Genomic DNA, 22,280 nt, shown 5'->3' on the forward strand with positions numbered 1-22,280 from the left:
AAAAATTGGGAAAAATGCCTGGGGTTATCTGAGAGAGTTAATTCGTTTTCAATTATCTTTAAATCTTTTCTGTTAAGTTCAGAAAAAAGTGTCTGCTTGGTCCTACCATGTCTTCAGAATTTCTCGAACTTTTTAACCAGGCTCAGAGCCTTCTGTAGGAAATAGTATTTCACTAGGACTTAACTAGCCTTCTTTTGCTTTCTTTGTGTTTATTTTTGTAACTAGTAGATTTCTTGTCCTGTGACTGGAACTTTGGTTGGTTAATCCAAAGTTGCTTAAAGCAAGAATTATAAAAAAGGAGACATTCAGACCTTACGTAATATTTTAACTTACTGCACATACATGCATACTTAGTAAATAGTATCAATAACATAAGTTGCTCTGGGGGGAATACAGAAGGTTCTCAGCATTGTGCCTCCTCTTCCTCTTCAGCACTACACTGTGGACAGTTGATCCAGGTTCATCTGGGGCATCTTGGCTTTGTGAGCAGTTTCATGTTCCAAATTCAGGCTTATCTCCTCCTCTTCTTACTGTTTTGTTTAGGCATGTGTGATTTCTGTATCACCTCTAATTTCAATTTTACACAAATTAGCACTCCTGATTCATATGTTATCATTAATTCTTTTGGTCTGAATTCAGTAAAGAAGCTATATTCTGATTGTTCAGAATTTATGTTTTAAAAGCTCTAGGATGTGGGAAATATCAGAGAGGGTGACAGAACATGAGAGACTCCTAACTCTGGGAAATGAACAAGGGGTGGTGGAAAGGGAGGTGGGCCGGGGGTTGGGGTGACTGGGTGATGGGCACTGAGGGGGGCACTTGATGGGATGAGCACTGGGCGTTATGCTATATGTTGGCAAATTGAACTCCAATAAAGAGAAATTAAAGAAAAAAAAAGCTCTAGGATTTGTTGCTTTGCCAGTATTAAAAAGTTGTAATTGGAGTCCCAGCTGCAGGACCTTTGGCAGCTGCAGTTGTCATTTTGGCTTTTTTTCTATCCAGGTGCGGAATGCGTGTGTGTGTGTGTGTGTGTGTGTGTGTGTGTGTGTGTGTGTGTGTGAGAGAGAGAGAGAGAGAGAGAGAGAGAGGGAGAGAGGGAGAGAGAGCAAGCGCGAGAACTTCTTTTGGTAGCATCTTACAAGTTAGGATAGTTCCACCAGCGTGTGAGAGGTGTTTTCCAGTTCAATTTCCCAGAGAAAAACCTCTGCAAATGGCTTCGGTTCTGTTGTGTCTGAGCATCAGATGGCTTCCCCCAGCCAAGGTACCTGCCACAGGACCTTGTTACCGCTGTCACTTGCTGGAAATGATCTGCCTGGCCCATCTTCTCTTCCAGTCGAGCCACTGACTGGCACTCTGAGTTTTTTACATATAAATCTTACCCAAATGTACTGTCTACGATTATGGTTTCCTTAAAGAGAAGCACAGTTTGCTCAGCAGTGTGAGTGGAGAACTTTTCTGTGCGTATACAACCTCCCCTAAAGTCTGTATTTTTTTTTAAGATTTATAAATTAAATAAATTTAGAGAGAGAGTGAGTAAGCAAGCAGGGAGAGGGGCAGAGGGAGAGAATCTATAAGCAGATTCCCAGCTGAACACGGAGGCCAATGTGGAGCTCCATCCCACAGCCCTGAGATCATGACCTGAGCAGAAACCAAGAGTTGGAGGCTTAACCAACTGAGCCACCCAGGCGCCCACCCCCTGAAGTCTTCTTATGATTTTCTTGTTTCCTCCTAATTTATCACCAGATTTTAAAGAGATTCACCTATATTGGATCTTTCTATATAATTCAACTTAGTTCTCATAGACACCCCTATTTTCATGCTGTAGTTTTGTGATACTAAATTGAATTAAAGTAAACAACTGGCATTACCATGTTTATGCCATAACCACTGTGCCTCTTGTTCAGCTTAAAGGTCAGTTGGTGAAGGCAAACCTGTGTGTACTAGACTCTCAAGTGTGGCTGCAAGCCTTAAGCCGTCTCCCGGGTGTGGGCATTTGGTGTACACTAGGCACAGGTTTTACAAGCAAGGGAGAGTGTAGGTCATTGGCCAATGGCTGTCCTTGTCAGTGGCTGGTGATGAGAGGGCTTCTCCTATATCTTTTCTTTGTGGCAAATGATACTGGTTTTCCATTTAGATAGTAATATAGAATCATATTTTTCAATAAGTGGTTTTAAGTAAGAATGTAAATTGTTTTAAAGGAAAAACCTTGAGAAATAATTAATTACTTAGGTGGTATGTCGATTTGACAAACCCTGTGAAGAGGGTATAGGACCAGTGACCTATGTGAAGGTAACAGTGAAATAGAGGCAGGAGTGGGTAGAGCAGAGCACCCATCCCTGTCTCGGGGGGTGGGGGCATTGGGCTCCATCTTCTTTTGTTATGGTTCAAAGGAGCAGTGGTAACATCCAACATAGTAGTTATTCCCTCAGGAGGGATGATGGAGGTCATCCTTGGGATGTCCAGCATAGTGGGAAGGACACAGCTCTGGAACAGGGCTTGATTCTGCCATTTATTTCACATGTGACCCTTTAGCAGTTGTTTAGCCTCTCTGTGCCTCAGTATCCCCATCTCTAAAATGCCGATTTTATCCCTCACACCGTTACCATGAGGATTAAATGGGGTAATGAAAGCATTTAAGTGCTGTCCACATACTGCTCAACTAATGTTATGGGAATGTTAACAACTGTTCCGATGGCTGTTTTAATGATCCAATTCAATTTATATTTTTATTTGAAAGTGATAGCAAAATATGAGAATATTGAGTACGGTCTTTATAGCCATCATCATCTTTCTTTCATTGGTTTAAGAACTAAAATTACTAAAGGGCAAGGATTTTGTTAAAATTACTTTAGGACTTAAATATGTTGCCTCCTCTTTGAAGATCAGCCAATCAGCCACTTTCCACATTGTCATGGGTTTGAGAAGAGGCACATGGCCCTGCCTTTAACTTAGGCTGATGGAACTCTGTTATCTTGATATTCTCAGGTGTATGGTAAACCCAGAGCTGGCTTTTAATCACAGCCCCACCACTCATTAGCTGTATGACCTGGAGCAAATGACAGACCCTAGCCAACTTAGGAATCCCTCCTGTAAAACAGGAGGAGAAGTAATAATAGCCATGTCACAGGGTTGATGAGAAATGCAAAGCCTGGAGCACAGATGCTAGTACTGTTGGTACTTGACCCCATCCCTTCTTCTCACTGCCACTGTGTTGGACATTGGACTACATACAAAAAGGCATTTCAGAGCAATTTTTAGAGTCTGGGCACGGTAAGGGTACACCTACTGGAGGAAGCAAAGACCAGATCCAGAAGTGGTGTGGAATTGTCTTTTGAAAATTCGTTTAGTAAATAAATAGATGGAAGATGTTCAATATTATATGGCTTATTAAGGAAATACAAATTAAAATGAGGTATGTATAAAAAATAGTGAGCTTTTGATACACGTTTAGTGAAATAGGCATTCTAGATGTTCATTGTGGTAGTGGAAAGGGTAGCAAACCTTTCAATGTATGTTTCTTTTTAATTGAGATATAATTCACATACCATAAATTCACCCTTTTAATGTGTACAGAATTATGCAAGCATCACCAATATCTGATTTCAGAAACCCTGTACCCATTAAGCAGCTGTTTCCTATTCTCTCAGCTCCAACCACCAATCTGTTTTCTGTCTCTATGGATTTGCCTATTCTGGATATTCATATAAATCACACAATTTGATCTCTTATGTCTGGCTTCTTTCACTTAGCATTGATGGGCATCTGGGCTGTTTCCCACCTTTTGGCTTTTGTGAATAATGCTGTTATGAACTTATATGTACATGTATTTTAGTACCTATTTTCCATTCTTTTGGGTTATACTTAGGACATTTCTGAGCCATATGGTAATTCTGGATTCTCATTCATTTTTGAAGCATGTTTTTTGGCCAGAAACAGTCTTGGTTGACTTTAATTTTTTTTTTTTCCCCTGACTTTCAGCACTTTGAATATGTCATTCCATTACCTTCTAGCTGCCATGGTTTCTTTCTTTCTTTTTTTTTTTTTTTAACATGTTCATTTATTCATTTATTTAATAAATATTTATCAAGTGTCTGCTATATGATAGCATATATGATAGCTATATGATAGGTGTTTTTGTTTTTTGCTTTTAGGTATTTGGGATTGACTGCCATGGTTACTGCAGAGCCCAGCTGTTCGTCTTATTGAAGATGCCTTATACTGAATGAGCCATTTCTCTCTTGCTGTTATCTCCTTGTCTTTGGCCTTTGACAGTTTGATTATGATGTGTCTAGGTCACATCTCTGAGTTTTTCCTACTTGGAATTTCCTGAGCTTTTTAGATGTCCTTCAGAAACCTTTTGGAAGTTTACTCAGATCTTGCTGCCCTGTCCTTCCTTTGTTTCTGGACTTCTCAATATGCATATGCTGATATACTTGATGGTGTCTCACATATCTTTGAGTCTGTGTTTATTTCTCATCTCTTTTCTTTTTTCCCCCTCAGGTTGCATAATCCCAGTTGGCCAATTTTCAAGTTTGTTGATTCTTCTGCCTGTTCAAATCTGCAGTTGAGCTCCTCTAGCAGAGTTTTCATTTTAGTATTTTTCAATTCCAGAATTTCTATTTGGTTCTTTTTTTAATAATTTCTAACTCTTTTTTGATATTTTCTATTTGGTGACACATTATCTCCACTCTTTCCTTTAGCTCTTTAGATATGGTTTCTTTCATTTCTTGAACAAACTTAAAATAACTGATTTAAGACTTTCGTCTAGTAGGGATTTCTCAGAAACAATTTTTATTAACTCTTTTTCTTGTATATGGACCATACTTTTGTTTCTTTGTTGTATTGTGATTCTTTGTTGAAAACTGGACATACAGAATAATATAATGGATATCAGATTCTCTTCTTCACTCACACATTCATAGTTTGTTGTTATTTGGTTAGTGACTTTTGTGAAGTAAATGTGAAAGTCACATGTGACCACCAAAGTCTCTGCTCAGTTCGTTTACTGGTCAGCTAATGATTAGAGGTTTCCTTAAATGCTTAGATCAGTAAGTCTCCCAGTCTTTGCCAAGGATCTCTATGTACATAATTGGGACATGCTTTCAGTGCTCTGGCAGGTACTTGATAACTCTGCCATGGCCTTCACTTCCTGTTTGTATAGAATCTCAAGGTCAGCCCCAGGGGAGAACCTGGGGCCTTCTCATGTCTTTCCTGAGCAAGCACGCAAATTGCCTTCTAATTTCCCAAGAAACCTCCAAACTCCCCATGGAAGGTTTTCCAAAGCTTCCATGGGAGCTTCTAGCTTTTCCTTCTAAGCTTTTTGTTCAGCCAGTTTACCCAAACTGTTATCCTTTGCCTCAGCTGTGATATTAAATAATTGCTTCTGATTATTTTCAACAAATGCCCTTAAGGAAAAAGAAAGATAGCTTTGCAAGTGGAGTCATCCAGGAAGGAAGGAAAGGAAAAATAATGACAATTCTCTAGGAAAGGGGCTTTGATGGAACTCAACACCATTCTGCCCCTTCAGCGGCTCTCAGGCTGCTGGCTTCCATTCTGATTGCAGATGCTGGTTATTAGGGCTGCTGCAGAATTGGGGAGCAGTGGATGGGAATAGGGCAAGTTAAAATGCCACAAAGGTCTTTTATTCTTACCAAAATTCAGCCATTTTTCTTGAATAAACACTTCATAGATTACTGCAAACCTTTGGTTAATTTCTAGAGTTCTGAAAAAGTTGCTTCTGATGATTTTTTGCCAGTGTTCTTATATGTTTTACAGAGGGGAGGCTCTTTGTCCTTATTCCACTGTTTTGCTGACTTTTTTCAATGTATATTGAGTCTTAGACTTATACCCCATGAATTAATCCCAAAGCAAGGGGGAAAAAAACATGTCCACCAACATGTTTACTAGTGTTATTTATAATAGTGAAGAATTTGAAATGTTCTAAATGAGTAACAGCAGGGAAAAGCATGTAGATTCTGGGTCACACTGTTAGGTAGCTGTATAAGTGAAAGAGGAGGCCTGGGTGGTGGGATTATAACATGGAAGCTGTAACTCCTGGTTCTAGAGTCTGATATACTGGGTTATAGTTTGGCTCTGAAATTTATAGTAAATGACTTGGAGCAAATTAATTTGTCTCTATAAGCCTCAGTTTCTCATCTATAAAATGGTGGCAGTTCCGTAGTGGTGCTGAGAGCTTTCACAGAAGGTATCCAGGTGGTATGCTTGGCTCAGTCATTGCTAGCACCTAGAGGATGAATATACAACCTATAATTCTGCCATTGTAGTGCCTTTTCTTCCAATCTTGGTTTTTCCATGCACTGCCAAGGGATTTTTTTTTTTTTTTGGTTATAGCATACGTAAAATTTTACATCCTCCTAGTTTATTTGCCATTATATCACTGTTGTCGCTATCGATCAACAGAAAATTCTTTATGATATATGATAGGATTATGGGTTGTACATTTTCTCTTTTCCATTTTATTGTTATTTTTTAATCAATGGGAAAGATAAATGTATACTCATAGTAAGAATCTCTTCTTGGGGTATTTGTGTGGCTCAGTTGGCTAAGCAGGTGACTCTCGGTTTCAGCTCAGGTCATGATCTGGGATCTAGCCCTGCATCTGGATTCCGTGCTCAGTGGGGAGTCCATTTGAGGACTATCTCTCCCTCTGCTCCTCTCCCCCACTCATGCTCTCTCTAAAAATAAATAAATCTTTAAAAAAGATGAAGAATCTCTTCTTAAAGAAGGTGGAGCTCTTTAGGAGGGTCTAGTCAGGAGCACTCTCCATTAGACACTGGGATGGTGGAAGTTTGCTTCCAGGTGCATTTTTAGGGACTTTTTGGTAACCAGTATTTCCTGAGTCTCTGCAAGAGGCTGGGATGTATTTACTGATCTTCTTCAAAGGGATCTTTTATTGAGAGTCCTGGAGGCTAGGGTTCACTGCTGCCTTCTTAGAGTGGGTTGTAAAAGTGGAAGTTAAAACCTAGGAACAGCCTTTTATTTTAAAAATTTTTTAAAAAGATTTTATTTATTTATTCATGAACACAGAGAGAGATGCAGAGAGAGAAGCAGGCTCCTTGCAGGGAGCCCGATGTGGGACTCGATCCCAGGACCCTGAGATCACGACCTGAGCTAGAGGCAGATTCTCAATCACTGAGCCACCCAGGTGTCCTGGGAGCACCCTTTTAAATTCTGTCATTCAATCTAAGAGTTTCCCTGTGGGGTCTCCATTTCTTAATCTGCTGCTCATCCATGCTTTTGATCTCTAATTTGGCAGGGCTTGTTTTTCCATTTCAGGTTCCGAGGTGCACCAATTATACCTGTGGCGGCCAAGCCTGGGGGACCAGAGGCCCCTGAAACAGAAGCTCCACAGGGCATCTCAGAGCTCATTGAGGTACTGTCAGCTTGAATCCAGGCTGGCCTCTGGCCCAAGCCCCACTCCGGCCCCTTGTATCCTGCTCAGTCTAAGGAACAGAAAGTGGGAGGCTCCTCAGCAAGAAGACTCTGAGCTTATTCCTTTAATCACTACCACCCCTCCCCCAGGCATATACTATACCTTGGTGTACCCTTCCTCACCTCCTTCTAGGAGTTAAACCTAAACAGAAGGAGAGGCCTCACTCTCTAGCCTAAGGTCCCGAAGAGCTGTCTACATCCTTATAAGTCATTCTTTTTCCTTCTCTTGTCAGCCACCCCCACTCAGACAGAATAGCTACTGCCTAGTGGGTCTCTGGGCCATATCTTCCATTCCAGGCCTTCAGACTATGCCAGTCTCCCCGTGGGTCACGATGTCTGATGGAGATGGGCCCAGCAGCAGGGCAGTGTGGCTTGGATCCTTGTGGTCTCCACTGGTGATCTCCAGTGGCCCTTCTGGGCATGGGCTCTTCCTCCAGGCTCAGTGCTAGTAGATACAGGGAGGGTGCCCAGCCACCACAGGGTGCCTAGGGCAGCCAGAGGGCTGCATGGGGTGGTGGGGTGATGGTGATGCTGCTGTGAGGATGGCAGTGACTGGACAGACCACAGTGTCCCTCGCTCAGAAGGGTGAATGGCAACTCTGGGATGGGACTCTGGCCACACCACCTATTCTCTGTGCGGCCTTGGGCACATGACCTGCTCTCTCTTGCCTGTGCTCCTTTAGTTGTAAAGTAGGGAAAAGAACACTTACCTGTAGAGTTGGCCTGTAGGTTTCATGAGGTTAATGTGTCCTGTGCTCATAACACATTGTGTGCCGGATCAGAGTTCACTGTGACAGTGATGGTGCTTACCACATAGCAGGACCTGTACTGTTCTTTATGTACCTTTCACAATGATCATGAACTTTCACAGTGGCCCTGTGAGACTCATATTATTTATCCCCATTTCACCAGGGAAGAGTCTGAGGCACAGAGAAGTTGAATAACTTGTTCAAGATCTCACAGCAAGTATGTGATGGAGCTGGTATTTAGTCCCAAATCAGTTGTTAGGTGTCTTTGGGGTCTACCTGTACCTGGACCCACAGAGCCAAAAACAGATGTGATTGTGTACACTGCCACCATTTCTATGATGACATGGTGCTGCTCTAATTGAGTTAACAAAGCAAACTTTTATGGCTGAGGCTTTTGTTACTTTTTCTTTTCCTTTTTTTTTTTTTTTTAAAGATTTTATGTATTGATTCATGAGAGACACAGAGAGAGAGGCAGAGACACAGGCAGAGGGAGAAGCAGGCTCCACACAGGGAGCCCGATGTGGGACTCGATCCCAGGACTCAAGGATCACACCCTGGGCTGAAGGCTGGTGCTAAACCACTGAGCCACCCAGGGATCCCCTTTTGTTACTTTTTCATCCGCTTCAGAGACCACTGGTCTGGGAGCCTAGGTCAGTTCTTTTTATTAAAGCAAAATTCAGAAATGCTATGAAAGATATTTGTGTATTCCTTTAAGAAGCCTCTACAAAAATCCCAGGCCAAGCCTGTTTTGAATCTTTAGTCTTTTTCCAGAACTATTGTTATCACAAGGCTGAGAGTTTGGAACATTCACTACCGAATACTTTTTGACAGCCTCTTTCCTAAAAACATCAGAAAGCAGTGAAATAAAAGGAATAACACATTCTTTCTTTTCATTTGTTTATTGGGAATTAGCTCTGACATCTCCAGGCACATAGATAGCATGAGGAAAATGGTCTGGCTGCGGTTGAAGCGTGTGGGAAGCATCAACAGAGAAGCAGCAGCGGCACTGCAGACAGGGGCAATGCTGGCCATCGGCGGACGATAGGTGGTCCCTCTGTCTCTGTCTAGGCTGGAGCAGCAGCCTCACCCCTCCTGCCCGGCCATATACAGCAGCAGCCCTTTGCACCTGGGTCCTTGGGTCACCCTTCTCTCAGGCACTGTGCCAGCTGCTGGGAGTACTTGGAAGGATTCACGGCCCTAGAGGGAGACAAAGAAACAATTGCTCACAATAGTGTGTTAACTGGCGATGGGGGTGGGGAGCACAGCCATACTGAAGGGGCTGAGAAACCTTCCCAGAGGCAGCATCTCCCTGGAGAAGGGAGGTGAAGCTGGCTGGTGCATTTCCAGGGCCTGCCCGTGGCTGGTGCCTGCTGGGGGAAGGCACATGGTGGGGGATGAGGCCTCCATGGTACCTAGGGGCTAGACGATGACACATGTTAAATCCTGCTGGCTCAGAAAGCTGGGAAAGCATGTGAGGTCTGATCCATGTGCCTCAGGTTGTCCTGCAGCAGGCTGCTTCTGCTGTGGTGTGGAGGAGGGCCTGAAGACCAGCCTATTAGGAGGCTGTTGGTTATCCCAAAGAGAGAAGAGAGGAGACTTCTCCAGATGCCCTTTCCCTTTGTACCTATAGTAGGCTGGGGTATGGTGGGAGTCAGGGAGCTATGCACTTCTGAGCAGGGCCAACTTGCCTAGGGACTGGCCATACCCTCTGCCCTGCTCCACCCTGCCCTGTTCAGCTCCTTTCCCCAGCAGCGTGTGGCACCTGCATGTGGCATCTCTTTTCTAGCTCCTGACGTCCCAGATATCCATCCCAACGAGAGACCCCTCAGGACCACTCCTCATGTCTGTGGACCACTGTTTCTCCATCAAAGGCCAAGGCACTGTGATGACAGGGACCATCCTCTCAGGTTCCATCAGCCTTGGTGACAGTGTGGAGATTCCTGCCCTCAAGGTCAGTCTTACCTTGTCCTGCCTTTTTTGTCTGTCTCTCTAGTGGCAAGGGAGAGGGATGGTCCCTTTGCCTCCCCAATGGCTGAGCCAGCTCCCTGGGGCTGGCCCTCTGGCTCTGCTCTACTCCAACTTCTCTCCTGCCCTGCCTGGATTCTAGAACCACCACTCTCCCTAGTTCTCATAATAGGCATAGGTATTGGAGGCCTGTGATGTGCCTTGATGAACCTCCCCAGTAGGTGTTCTTTGTAGATAAAGAAACAGAAGCTATGGTGGGCTCAGGGTCACATGGTCAACAAGTGAGGGTGCAGGGCATACACCCTCCCTTTCTACAGGCTCTGTACATCAGAGTGGCAAGGACATGTAAACTTACTTCTGGGTACTTTTGGCCTTGCTGCAAGAATTTCAAATTCAACACAGTTACAGCAATTGTGTTGCTCAGAGTCATACAATCTAGAAGATATCTAGAGAAGTTTTATACTCATAGTGACCACTAGTAGATGCTGTGTTATCCCTTGGAAGACCTGTGGACAGTTGCATGTCTCCCTTTTGCCCCCACCCCTGGTAACTACTGCCCTGGCTCTGATCTAAAAGGTGTTCAGTGGCCTTGATAGTTCCAGCTTCAGTGGGCTTTTCTTATGGTTTTAGCATACTGGAGAAGAAACACTTAGAGCCTCCTCGACCACCCTTCTCTTCGAGGGAGTTAAGGGTAGAGAAGAAGGGCTAGTTAGAACTAGGCAGATCTTATGAAGATACTTGGGGTCCAGGGTGGTTGTCTAGTTCTCCAGGGAACCTGGAGTGCAGGGATGCAGGGGCATGCACTTGGCCCCATGTACTAAGCCAGGGACAAACACCAACTTCTGGTTGCACTCACAGCCTAGGTCAGTGAACTCAGTTTGCCTGTTAACTGGGAGTTCTCCTTGGAGGGCTGTGTTGTCGCAGATTCTGAGGTCATCTGGCTCACTAGATGTATTAGTCAGAGTCTTCCACAAACACAGAACTGAAAAGATGTGTATATATGTATACAGAGAGAAAGGGGTGTATTCTAAGGAGTTTGCTCTCACATGATTATGAAGCCCTGAAGGTTCAAAGTCCAAAGGATAGGCCAGCAGGATGGAGACCCAGGGAAGACTTGCAGTTCAAGTCCGGAGGCTGTTGGCCAGCTGACTTCTTCTTCCAGGGAGGTCAGTCTTCCTGTTCAGACCTTGAGCTGATTGGACAGTATCTACCCAAATGGTGGAGGGTATCTGCATTACTCAAGCCTACTCCTCTTTTTTTTTTTTTTTTTTTTTTAAGATTTTAGTTATTCATTCATGAGAGACACACAGAGAGAGAGGCAGAGACACAGGCAGAGGGAGAAACAGGCTCCATGCAGGGAGCCCGACGCGGGACTTGATTCCGGTCTCCAGGATCACGTCCTGGGCTGAAGGTGGCGCTTAAACCACTGAGCCACCAGGGCTGCCCAAGCCTATTCCTCTTAACATTAATCTCATCCAAAAAAGACCCTCACAGAAATATTCAGAATAATGCTCAACCAAACATGTCAGTATAGTGGCTTAGCCTATTTGAAATACACCATAAAATACACCATTACACTGTGGGGGAGAACCATGATTATAGTGTCCACCATGAACAACTGAGGGCAAGGGGCACCTCTACCTTGTGTTGGCCATTCTTGGTAGGATGTAGGAAAGAGGCATTTCGGGGTGGGAGAAATGACCAGGGCTTCCCCACGTAGAGGAAATCTCAGCTTTAAATCATCCCACTCCACCCATTTTATGGTAGTGTGGCTGCTGCTCCCTTCTTCAGGAGGAGGGAAGACCAACTGCAAGGAAAGCTTCCCTTATGGGCCTGTGACTGGCTGGGTTCCTGGGCTCCCTGGGGCGACAGCGGGAGTTGAAGTACAATGCCCTTCCAAGTCCCGGGGCCTCCTCTGACTTAGGAACCACGTCCTAGGTCATAATCCCCTCCTCCACTGCTGTTGTAGACTGTCCTCTGAAGACCATTAGTCCTGGATAAACACCACTTAAATCAAATCCATGTTGCGCCAGGGACTAAAAGTGTAAATCTTAAAAAAATAAAGCACAAAATTATGAAAATAAACCAAACTTCTATTTAACAAAGTTAAGATTATTATAGTGCTGTGTGTTAATTCTTAGCTGGAACAGAGAATTACTCAAATGGTAAATTTTTTTTGCCTTCTGGGTGCTCCCTGAAGCAGACCCCGAGGGGCCACCCTTATTTAGTATCCCTTCTGCCTCGGGGGACACCCTCATCTAGTATCCCTTCTGCCTCGGGAGAAGACACATTTGCAGCCTGGGAGAGCAGCTGAGGGGAGGAAGGTGGTGTCAGAAGAGGTCACAAGTGAGACATAGACTTGAGTACAGTACCTGAGTGGGGAAAGGTGTTTGATGATAAGATCAGTGGCTGCCATGCTTGATCAACAGTATGGAATGGGGGAGGGCCGAAGCTGAAAGAATCAGCCACATTAAGCAGATAAGGATGTTTGAGTGGGGACTTGTTCTGAGATCTGTGGCTACTCTTTTCATCCTTATGAAGATGGAACTTGCCTATCAGGGTCCCATTACTGATGTGTAGTGTTTGGGTGCTTGAAAGGTGCTTGGCAAATATAATTTTCCTTCTGTTTTTGTTCACCAATTTCCCCTAGCCAACTTTTCAACTCTTTAGTGCTATGTTATTCTCTAATTTACTAGTCAGGGAAAGCATAACTTTTAAGTAGTGAACTTGAATATATTTGAAGAATTTTCCAATTAAAGTGTACAAAGTGCAGTCTGCTTTCTCCTTTGCTGCTTATGGTAAAATATGAGAGGAAAGGAATGAATTGAAGGTGGAACTGTTAGCAAAAAGTTACCTACACTTGATGATTTGGGAGATTCTTGGCCTTTCCAGATTTTAAGCGATGCTAAACGTAGGAAATTCACTTTAGAAAGCATGCTCTGGAGAAAGGCCAGTGATGAGGCTGGACAACCTTTGCTGTGGAGATTAGGTATGTGCCTCCTGGATCCAATCAAACATCTCAGCAGAAGCCAGGACTAGAGACCGGCTTCTCTAGGAAGGATCTGTGGAGAACCCTCTTGTTTAATGGTGGAGATCCCCTTGACACATGAGAGACCCATGAGGTTTTTGAGATGTTGTATCAGCAAAAACACTGCCAGGCTAGACTAGAAGGAACAGGCCTGACGAAATGTTTTTTTGTTTTTTTTTTTTTTGTTTTTTTTTTAAAAGCAGTTGGACTTCTGATATTGTCATTCTAGGAAACAGATTGATAGAATTACTCAGTTAACTCATGCTATCTTTCAAGAAAAAGGAAGAAGGGGCAGAGCCGTGGACACAAAGGCAGAGGCCAGAGAGGCCAGCCCAGAGGTGGAGGACCAAGCCACAGAGGGTCATTTTTAGGCTAGGAATGCTAACAGAAGGTGCTCTGCTGAATTTCAGATTTGCTTGGGTCCAGTGACCTCTGTGTTTCCTTATTTTTCCCCTATGCCTATATTTTGAAAGCAGAAAACTTGTCTTTTAAGTTTCACATGTCCACACATGGAGAAGCATTTGGCCCCAGGATGGGTCATATCAGTGCCTGATTAGGGGAGTTAAATGATACTTTTGAACTAATGGTAGTTCGATGAGATTTTGGGCTTAAAGTGCACTATAGTGGGGAGAGAAATTGGGGATGTTGGGATGGGGTGAAAGTATTTTGCCCATGGGATGGATGTGGATGAAGTTTTGGGGACTAGCGGGTGGACTGTAGTGGGTAGAATTGTGGCCCACAAAAGCTATGTCCACCTAGACACTCGGAAATGACCTTATTTGAAATAAGAGTATTTGCAGACATAATTAAGGTAAGGATCTCAAGATGAGGTCATCCCAGTTCAAGTGGGCTGTTTATCCAAGGGTGTGTGTTCAGTAATACAGATTCTCAGGGAAGGGCCTATGGAGGCCAGAGGCTAGAGACTGGAGTGATGTAGCCCTGAGCTGAGGAACACCAGCGGCTGCCTGAAGCTGCCAGGTGCTAGGAGAGAGATAGGGAAGGAATTCTTTCTCAGAGACTCCAGAGGGCACCAGCCCTGCTGATACATTGATTCTGGACTTCTGGCCAGCAGCACTGAGAGAGAATATATTTCTGTTGTTTACTGTTACCAAGTTTGATTACTGGTTAGGGCAGCCCTAGGAAATGAATGTGAATTTTGGATGGAAAGGACTGAAATCAGAACAAGCCTCAAGTCCTTTGTAGTTGTGGACACACCTCTTAACTTCTCTGAGCTTTAACTTTGTCATGAGGGACGGCCGGGGTGCTGTGAGGGTGGTATGAGCTGCGCGCACATTGGCAGTACAGGTTAATGATAGAATCAGGCCTGCTGTGTACTAATGGCCGGCTCTGTTCCTTCCCTTTCATGTAATTCCCAACCAACAGGCGAGAAAACCTAGGCCCAGGTCTGTTAAGCAGCCAGAAAACCAAGCCAGCATTTGAAGTCATTCCTCTGGCTCCAAAGACCAGGCTGTGTCCACTATGTCCACTGTCCCTGGAGTCTCCAAGGAGATGCCAGGGCTGGTGGTGCTTTCATCTCTGGGGTAGGACCCTCCAACCTCCAGAGCAGCCTTGTAGGGGAGCGGGGCACCCCACTGAGGCCTCTCCCGGGCCCCAGAGCCTATAAAAACACATTTCAGGAGCTCCTGAGGTCTAGAGCTCCTGACCTCCTCTTGCCCCCGCTTTCCACTAACCGTAATTGGTGGCCGGTGCCTATCGGGCACTGGGAACGTTGCAGCATGGGGGCTTCAAACTAGATGGCCCTCCTCCCAAACCTGGTGACATCCCTGTCAGATTTCACTAATCAATTTGGACACATCTGACCGCTTGAACTCCCTCAGAGGCAGGGCACAGCCATTCCAAATAAACAGTCACATTCCCCTCCTGGCCAGGGCTGGCCCGCCGGAGCCAGTCAGACCCTGGCCCCTGCCTCTGCTGCCTGTGTCCGTTCCCAGCTGGGGCCCATTAGCCGAAGGAGGAAGTGTTGGGGAACGAGAGTGGAGGAGAAAAACCAAATCCCATTTAGATCCCAGAATGGTGTAAACACCAGACATCCTGAGATTCACCAACCTTCTCCTCAGGCTTTTTGGTTCTCTTGATCCTCAGCCTGGGAAATCCCTCTGGTCACATCTGATCTTGGGATTTAAGGCTAGTGATGTTTGCAATGGCAGTTGGCTATCAGGGTTGTCACATCAGAAATAGAGCCACGGACTACGGAGGAAGCGAGAGAGGGAGATCTGCGAGTTCACAGGCAAATTCTTGGCTTCTCTGTGTCTCACTAATTCATCACAAACTGAAGTCTTGCCTTGGTGCAGGGCCTCTGGAAGAGGCGCACTGTGCTGTCATGGCCAGTAGGGATGGCAGATGGAAGATTGCCAGCATCAAGGAGGCACATGGGTTTTAGGTGATAATTCTTGTCAGCCCTATCATTGCCATTCAGTAGTCCTTTTCTGTGGAATTCCTCTTGTGGAGTACAGGGCACCTCTCAGGTTATTAGGAAACTGTCCTTTTTAGGGCTGCTAAATGCACTCTTAAAATGGAAATACGCTTCACAGCCCACACTGTCTCCTTCTGATGATGGTGACAAACATTAATAGGTATATACAGGGGCCTATTCAGTTGGTAAAACTATTAGAGAAAAGTTCAGAGTGTGGTAGCATAGGCCTCCAGATCAGGTCCACATTCATATTTCTTTTTCTTTTTTTTTCTTATAAAAAGCCCCAGAAAAGAAAAAAAAAAAAACCTTCTTAAATACCATTAGGCATTGTTACTCTTACCTTTGCCTCCATCCTTGGGTGATGATCACAAGGAGGAGAAAGCTGTGACATCTGAAAAGATGCATTCTCTCTCCTCAACAAGCACACAGCTGTATCTCTGCCTGCCCTGCCCTTCCCCCACTCCTATTAACCCTCCTCCTGTTATCCTTATTTCTCACCTGGAAGCCTTGGTGGGCTGTGCCCTATCTTTGAGCACATGACCTCTTTCCTTATGAATCCCTCTGGCCCTCCTTTGATAGCTGCTCCCTCCCATGGGTGCTGTGGGTTGGCACTTAGGCCCTCCCTGGCACTGTATCTGTCTCTGTACCTGTGTCTTCCACCATGTGCATCTCCTGGAGGGCAGAAGCTGGGTCTTACCCATCTCTGTGCCCTTAGCACCCACCTTCTGGGCCCAGAGGAGGCCCCAGAAACTGTTTTATGAACAAAACAGTAGGGGAAACCCAATAAAGCAAATAAGCTATTTGTTTTGTAGTAGGATTTTGATTCAAAATAGAAAATGAACCACCAGAGGGCTGGGTTTGGGCTGCTCCCCTACCTCATGGGTCCAGATGGAGAAACCTGGAGCTGGGCAGCTGGCAGTTTCCTACTCTGGCTTTCTTCTCTTTGAGGCTCACATCTTGATACTTCACCAGTGAGTAGCACCAGAGGTATTCCTGTGTCCCAGTGCTGGCTCATTTTCAGGGAATGGTTATAAATCAGGTGCCCAGGGCTAGAGAACTGGATTCCAGAGCCACCTGTGCAAATCACCTCTCAAGACTGAGCTCCCTCAACTTCTGTGTCTTTTATCAAAAATGTAAGGCCAGATCTTCATCCTTAATCATTTCCTGTTTCAGAATATCTATAAGTAAGGAAGGCTTTCTATGAATTTGCTGTTTTCAAGGCTGTTGGCTTTGGAATGGAAACTCCTGGGAGCCTGTTCCCTGTACCTGGAATGTCACTTGTACCAGGGATGTGTATGTGACAGAGCAAAGGGGGATAGGATAGGGAAGGAGAAAGGGGAGTGAAGGAAATGAGGAGCATTTTGGAAAGGCTGGGGCAAGGGAGGCAGAGGCAGAGGCAGGCGTTGGTCAGGAGGTCCTATGATCAGATCTCCTTTCACTTGGGGTCCTGTGTCAGGGGTTGTCTGCCATTAGGCCCTTGCCCTCCAGCCTCCCCTGTGTCCCACTGGGACTGTGGCCTTCTGTGGCTCCAGTGCCCACCTACCAGCCCAGCCCAGACCCTGGCTGCTGATAGGTAGGCTGATGGCAGGGGCTTTGTAGAGCTATACTGTGTCCTGCCTTTCCGCTGGTGGGCCCCTGATCTCCAGGATGAAATCTGAAGTGCCCTGTGTGGCAGGGAGCAGACTATAGTCTCACCCTTGTCACCTCTCCAGCCTCAGTTGCTTTTTGTTTTTTTTCCACCACCTCCCCTCCCTCTAATTCAAATCACAGTTTGTTCCCTGAATTTATGAGTCCATTTCTGTTTGCTTGTTCATTCATTTTTTAGATTCCACACATAGGTGAAATCAAGGTGTTTGCCTTTCTGGGTGTGACTTCACCTCTCTGACTCCAGCTTCAGTTTCTCATCCTAGAGCTGGTCCATACCAGCTGTCTCATGCTTCATGTATTAGTCAGGGGCCCTAGTGGCAAGTGACGGAAACACACCTCAGGCTGGCCTGACATGAAACGGGCAGGCTGGCTCTGTTACTGAGAAGCGAGGTGGGGCCGGCACCTCCTTCCAGACCCATTCTATGTGGGCTGCTCTCGTAGGCCTTGCCCCAGCACCCTGGCTTTCTAGTTCCTCCCCTCAAGTCCGGGATGTTAGCTCCCCAAGTCCATTCTACTCGGAGGCTCTCCCCTGCCAGTGATTGGTGACCAGATCTGGACAGTGAGTTGTGAAGGGAGGTCTCCTGGGGGGTTTCTCCTGCTATTGGACATTGAAGCAGGGAGGGCTGTTGTGACCTTTGGACCTGAGCAGGGAAACAGCCTGCAGCAGAGCCCTGGGGAGGAGAGGGAGGGCTGGGTCTGCCCTCCCTCAGCACATGGTGTTGGGAGAGAAACGTTTCCTTACTGTTCAGTCAGGCTAGTCTGTGATTAGAATGGGATCTCCTTGGCTGGCTGGACCAGCAGCCTAGAGTGCAACAATCTGACGGGGTGGGCTGGATTAAATGTCCACCCCTGGAGCGGGGGTGGGGGGTCCTGGGAAGAACGGGCACCCAAGGAAGTTGGAGTACTGATGCTAGAAAGTAGGTGGTCAGGCAGGCAAAACAGAGAGGCATCCACACCAGGCATCCTATTCATTCTTTCTCCCTCAGCCTCAACAGCCTGGCTCTTGGATACACAGGGGCTGAGCCAGAGGCCCTCCCCCTCGCTTACTCCTGGGGCCTGTTTCCTCCAGAGCTGCTCATGAAGATTCAAGGACATCCCCATACTGTGCTTGTAACAGGGCCTGCACATGGGGATTGCTGTCTTTATTGTTATCACATGCCACTCTGATTCTTGTCCTTCCCCCACTTATCTTGCCTTTTTACTTGGCCCACAGAGTACAGTGACTCAGGGGTCGGATGGCCTAAGCTCAGCAGGCCTTGCATCCACCGCCTCCCCCCCCCCCCCCAAACCCTGAACACCACAGCTCTGTGAGACCTTTGCCTCTGCCCCAGCTTCCTTCTGGCTTGGGGATCAGAATCACCATCTGCAGCCAAGTTGTAATATCCTGTTGTCTCCCTAACGAGGCCCCAAGAAGGAAGGACAGGTGACAGGCGAGGACAGAGATTGATCTGAGAGCAGGCAGGGAGCTCAGGAAAGTTTCTCTGTGTAGGTGTTGTTGTCAGAGACGTGTGCTCAGCATCCTAAAGATCTAGCAGGCTGTAGGGTGCTGCCTCTCTACAGGCCTTTCTCCTGTGGACTCCCTCCAGCTGGTCCTCACCCCTCAGTCCCAAGTGACTGTACCATTCTGTCAGCCCCTGGAGAAGACTGCAGCTTTCATTCCCAAGGCCTATCTCCCTTTCATTCTTGTGTGTGTGCATGTGTCATCCTTTATTTCTGAGAATGGGTTTCATCATGCTGATGTGCTCCTCTCCAGAGAGGGTGCTGACACCAGCCACCCACCCATATTGGGCCCCGATTGCTCAGATGTTGGTGGCCTCATTGGGGTTCAGCTTCTCTTAGTTTAGCCCTAGATGGCTTATAGAAGTATGAATTCTGAAACCTAGCATGGTATTAGCCTGATATGGGGAAGGAGCTCTAGAGCAGGTTGTAGCTGTAGGATTGGTTTTTGGCTAGCATTGAGTAGTCCCCTGCTCTGGTGTAAAACTTTTTTATGTATTCTTTCTGTGCTTCTAGCTACTCTGCAGAAGGTGCTGTTGTCTTCCATTTTATAGGGCATGGAACAGAGACACAAAGATGTAAAAATCTTCTAGAAGCTAATCAGTGGAAGACTCTGGAGTCAAACTCTGGCAGCCAGAGTCTAAGATCCATGCTCACCCCAGTCCCCTGGCAGACATGAGGAGGCCACTGAACCCTGTGGCCCTGTCCTTCTCATATCAGATGAAGTTTTTGTGGAGATGAACCAAGGACCCTCAGACAAGAATATTCTGGAGTCAGCTTTAGAGGTGCTGCTTCAGTCTGCCTTATCCTTCTTTGTGGCTCCATAGGACCCTCAGTCAGGGAGCCGGAAGTCCTGGGGCCATCCTGAGGGCAACTGTGCAGGCAGAGGACACAGCTAGCTTCTGGAGGGGCCTGGGCCCATGACAGTGGACTGCGTCTGATCCTGAGCAGCCTCAGCATTTCCCACAGTCCTCTGCAGGGATGACCCTGGCTGTGTCAGGCCCTGGTTGGAGTAAGGGAGAGATGGCTGCTACAACCCTGGTGCTTTCCTCTGCAGAAAGGGTGACAGCCTGCAGCAGCTGTGCAGCCCTCGCCCCTCCAGCCTGGCTTAGTTCTGCCCCCCCCCCCCCCCCCCACCTACAGAGGCAGGACCCCTTGGTAAAGCTGCCATTCATCTGGTTGTGTATGTTTCGAGCCTTGTGCTTGGGACTTGCAGCCCTCCTGGCCCATTTTGGGGACTCTAGTGCCTGAGGCTACAAATAAAACCATGCCCCACATCCAGCTAACTAGAGCTCTCATTGGGCTGGATGGACATCTTGGGATCCAGCCTTTTTTCTGGCTGAATGCCACCTCGAAGCCTGAATGCAGGCACTCCTGCTGCCTGAATGTGCCCTGCCCTTCACAGCTGAGGGACAGTATAGCAGGGAGGTGAAGAGCAAGGTGTTGAGCACCATTCTGCCTTGGTTTGCATCCCACACACCAGCTCTGTGACCATAAGGAAGCTACTTAACTTCTCTGTGCTTCAGTTTCCCCCTCTTTAAAATGGGACTAACCTTACCTTCTCAAAGAGATGGTGTAAGGATTAAATGGCTTATAGAACATCTTTCCATAGTACCTAGGTTCCAGGGTGTGTTCAGGAATCACCACCTGTTGTTACCACCACAGGAAGCCTTGTGTCCAAGTGGAACCCTGGTGGCCAAGTGGCAGCTGCTGGTTGCCAGGTGGTGAGCAGACACAGAAGTGGTAGATGTGGGGTAGGAGGGGAGTGTGGCCAGCTTCCAAACCTCTACTGAGGACAGTGTGGGTCCCAGCCCACAGTGGCCTCACAAGACCCACAGACTAGCCATAGTACACTGCTGTCACCTGCAAGTCGTTGTGTGAAAACCCCTCAAAAGTACAAAAGCTTCTGAAAAAATTAAATCAGTTTATTGTTTCCAAGAAGAGACCATGAATGAATTAAAAAGAATACTTACAAGTGCTATGTTGTGGCCTAGGCACTGCGCCAGGCGAGCCCTGCGCACATGCCAGGCAAGGTCTGGGGTCCTGGGTGTGAATACGTAGCTGTGTGACCGTGCACAGGTCACTCTCCTGTTTCCTGCCAGGCCACCTTCACAGAGAAGTGAAAATTGTCCTCATGTGGCAGCTGCTTTCCCAGTGCCACTACCCTCAAAACAGTCAAGTGGGTACCACAGGGAAGTGCTCTCTCGGCCTAGTGGAATTGGCATAGATTCTGGAGCAGTGGCGCTGAGATGCACACGGGCTTACCAACACTTCTGGGGGTGCTGTAGTTCCTTCCTTGGCTATGGGCTCCAGCTGGCATGACATGCAGGCATGTCACTGAGGGGGGTGGAAAATGTGAGCTGGCAGCGAGGCTGAGGAGGCAAGACCTAGAACACTGGGAGCCCAAAGGGGGCTCCCTCTGTCAGGAAGTGGGAGCCCAGCCAGGGTCAGAGCACCAGCTGGAAGCAGTCTGGCTGCAGAAATGCTCAGTCAGCAGGCAGTTGACTAGTGGTAGGCTGTGCCCCGTGCAAACATGGTGCTGCCTGACCCACAGAGGAGTATTTGATCTTTGGCCTGAGGTCCACTGCCTTCTTTCTGCTAAGAAACAAATTCTGGTTGTAGCAGCAAGTGTGGCCACACGGGTCCTGTGTGACAGGGGAGATTGCACACCCATGAATCCAGCCCTAACCATAGCCTTCCCGCAGTGCTGTTGGTGCATCTCCTATTGAGTCAGGTGCTGAATGAAAGTGATCAGAGCCCGAGTGGACCCTTGGGGCACCTGCTGTGGGGGTGGGTGGTGTAGGGGAGGTGGGCAGGCAGACAGCTGTCTCCTCATCTGGGAAAGGTGCGGAGTGAGAATGGTGTCCAGAGCGTGGGGCGAACCCCCGAGGAGAAATTGCAGCCCTGCTCATCCGATAGGGTATGTTGAAGCTGAGCCTCAGGAGGGCTTTACCAGGGCATTCCAAGCAAAAGGTGAAGCCCAGAAATGAGAGAATGCCTGGTACATGAGGGAAATGTTACATTCATTGTGGCAGAGTCTGAGAAGATGAATGCCCAGCATGTGGTTTTGGTAATCTTCAGAAGGGCATAGGGAGGGTACTCCAAAGGCCAAGGCTAGAAGAGGAAGCTCCAGCAGAGTCATGTCCTGTGGGAATGTCCCACATATGCCTGGTCCTGTTGGGGAGGCACTTGAGAGAAGGCTCCTGGGGGTTCTGGTGCCCTGCTCCTCTGCTTGGGGCCCTGTGCTCTGGCTTATCTCAGGCCCCTTTTTGCCCCATATACTCCTGACTTTGGATCCCAGGTGTGGTCTCTGGCCCTTTGCTCAGTGGTTGAAATAAATCCTTCATGTAGGCTCTGCTCCTGGCCTTCCTCCCCTTCCTAGGAATTCAGGGCCTAGCAGGGTCTAGTCTGTTATTTCTCCCGCTGGGTTGAGAATGAGAGCGGGCTATTCAGAATCACTGAGGTTGCTGGATTGGGTTTGACTATGAACACAGAGTCCACTAGGCTTC

At 46.9% G+C, this 22,280-nt stretch overlaps 1 protein-coding gene across 3 annotated transcripts in view; it reads left to right on the top strand.

Moving 5' to 3' along the window:
- The window catches only part of EEFSEC (eukaryotic elongation factor, selenocysteine-tRNA specific), a 247,598-nt gene that overhangs the window by 106,542 nt on the left and 118,776 nt on the right, over positions 1-22,280 (top strand). For 2 of the 3 annotated variants that reach the window (XM_072720150.1, XM_072720148.1), the window contains exons 3-4: positions 7,297-7,393; positions 9,987-10,151. In XM_072720150.1, coding sequence (XP_072576251.1) covers positions 7,297-7,393; positions 9,987-10,151 — 262 coding nt within the window. The remainder of the gene's footprint in view (positions 1-7,296; positions 7,394-9,986; positions 10,152-22,280) is intronic. The other variant, XM_072720149.1, reaches the window with a different exon arrangement.

Source organism: Vulpes vulpes, chromosome 9 (assembly GCF_048418805.1).
Source record: "Vulpes vulpes isolate BD-2025 chromosome 9, VulVul3, whole genome shotgun sequence".
NCBI classification, from domain to species: domain Eukaryota; kingdom Metazoa; phylum Chordata; class Mammalia; order Carnivora; family Canidae; genus Vulpes; species Vulpes vulpes.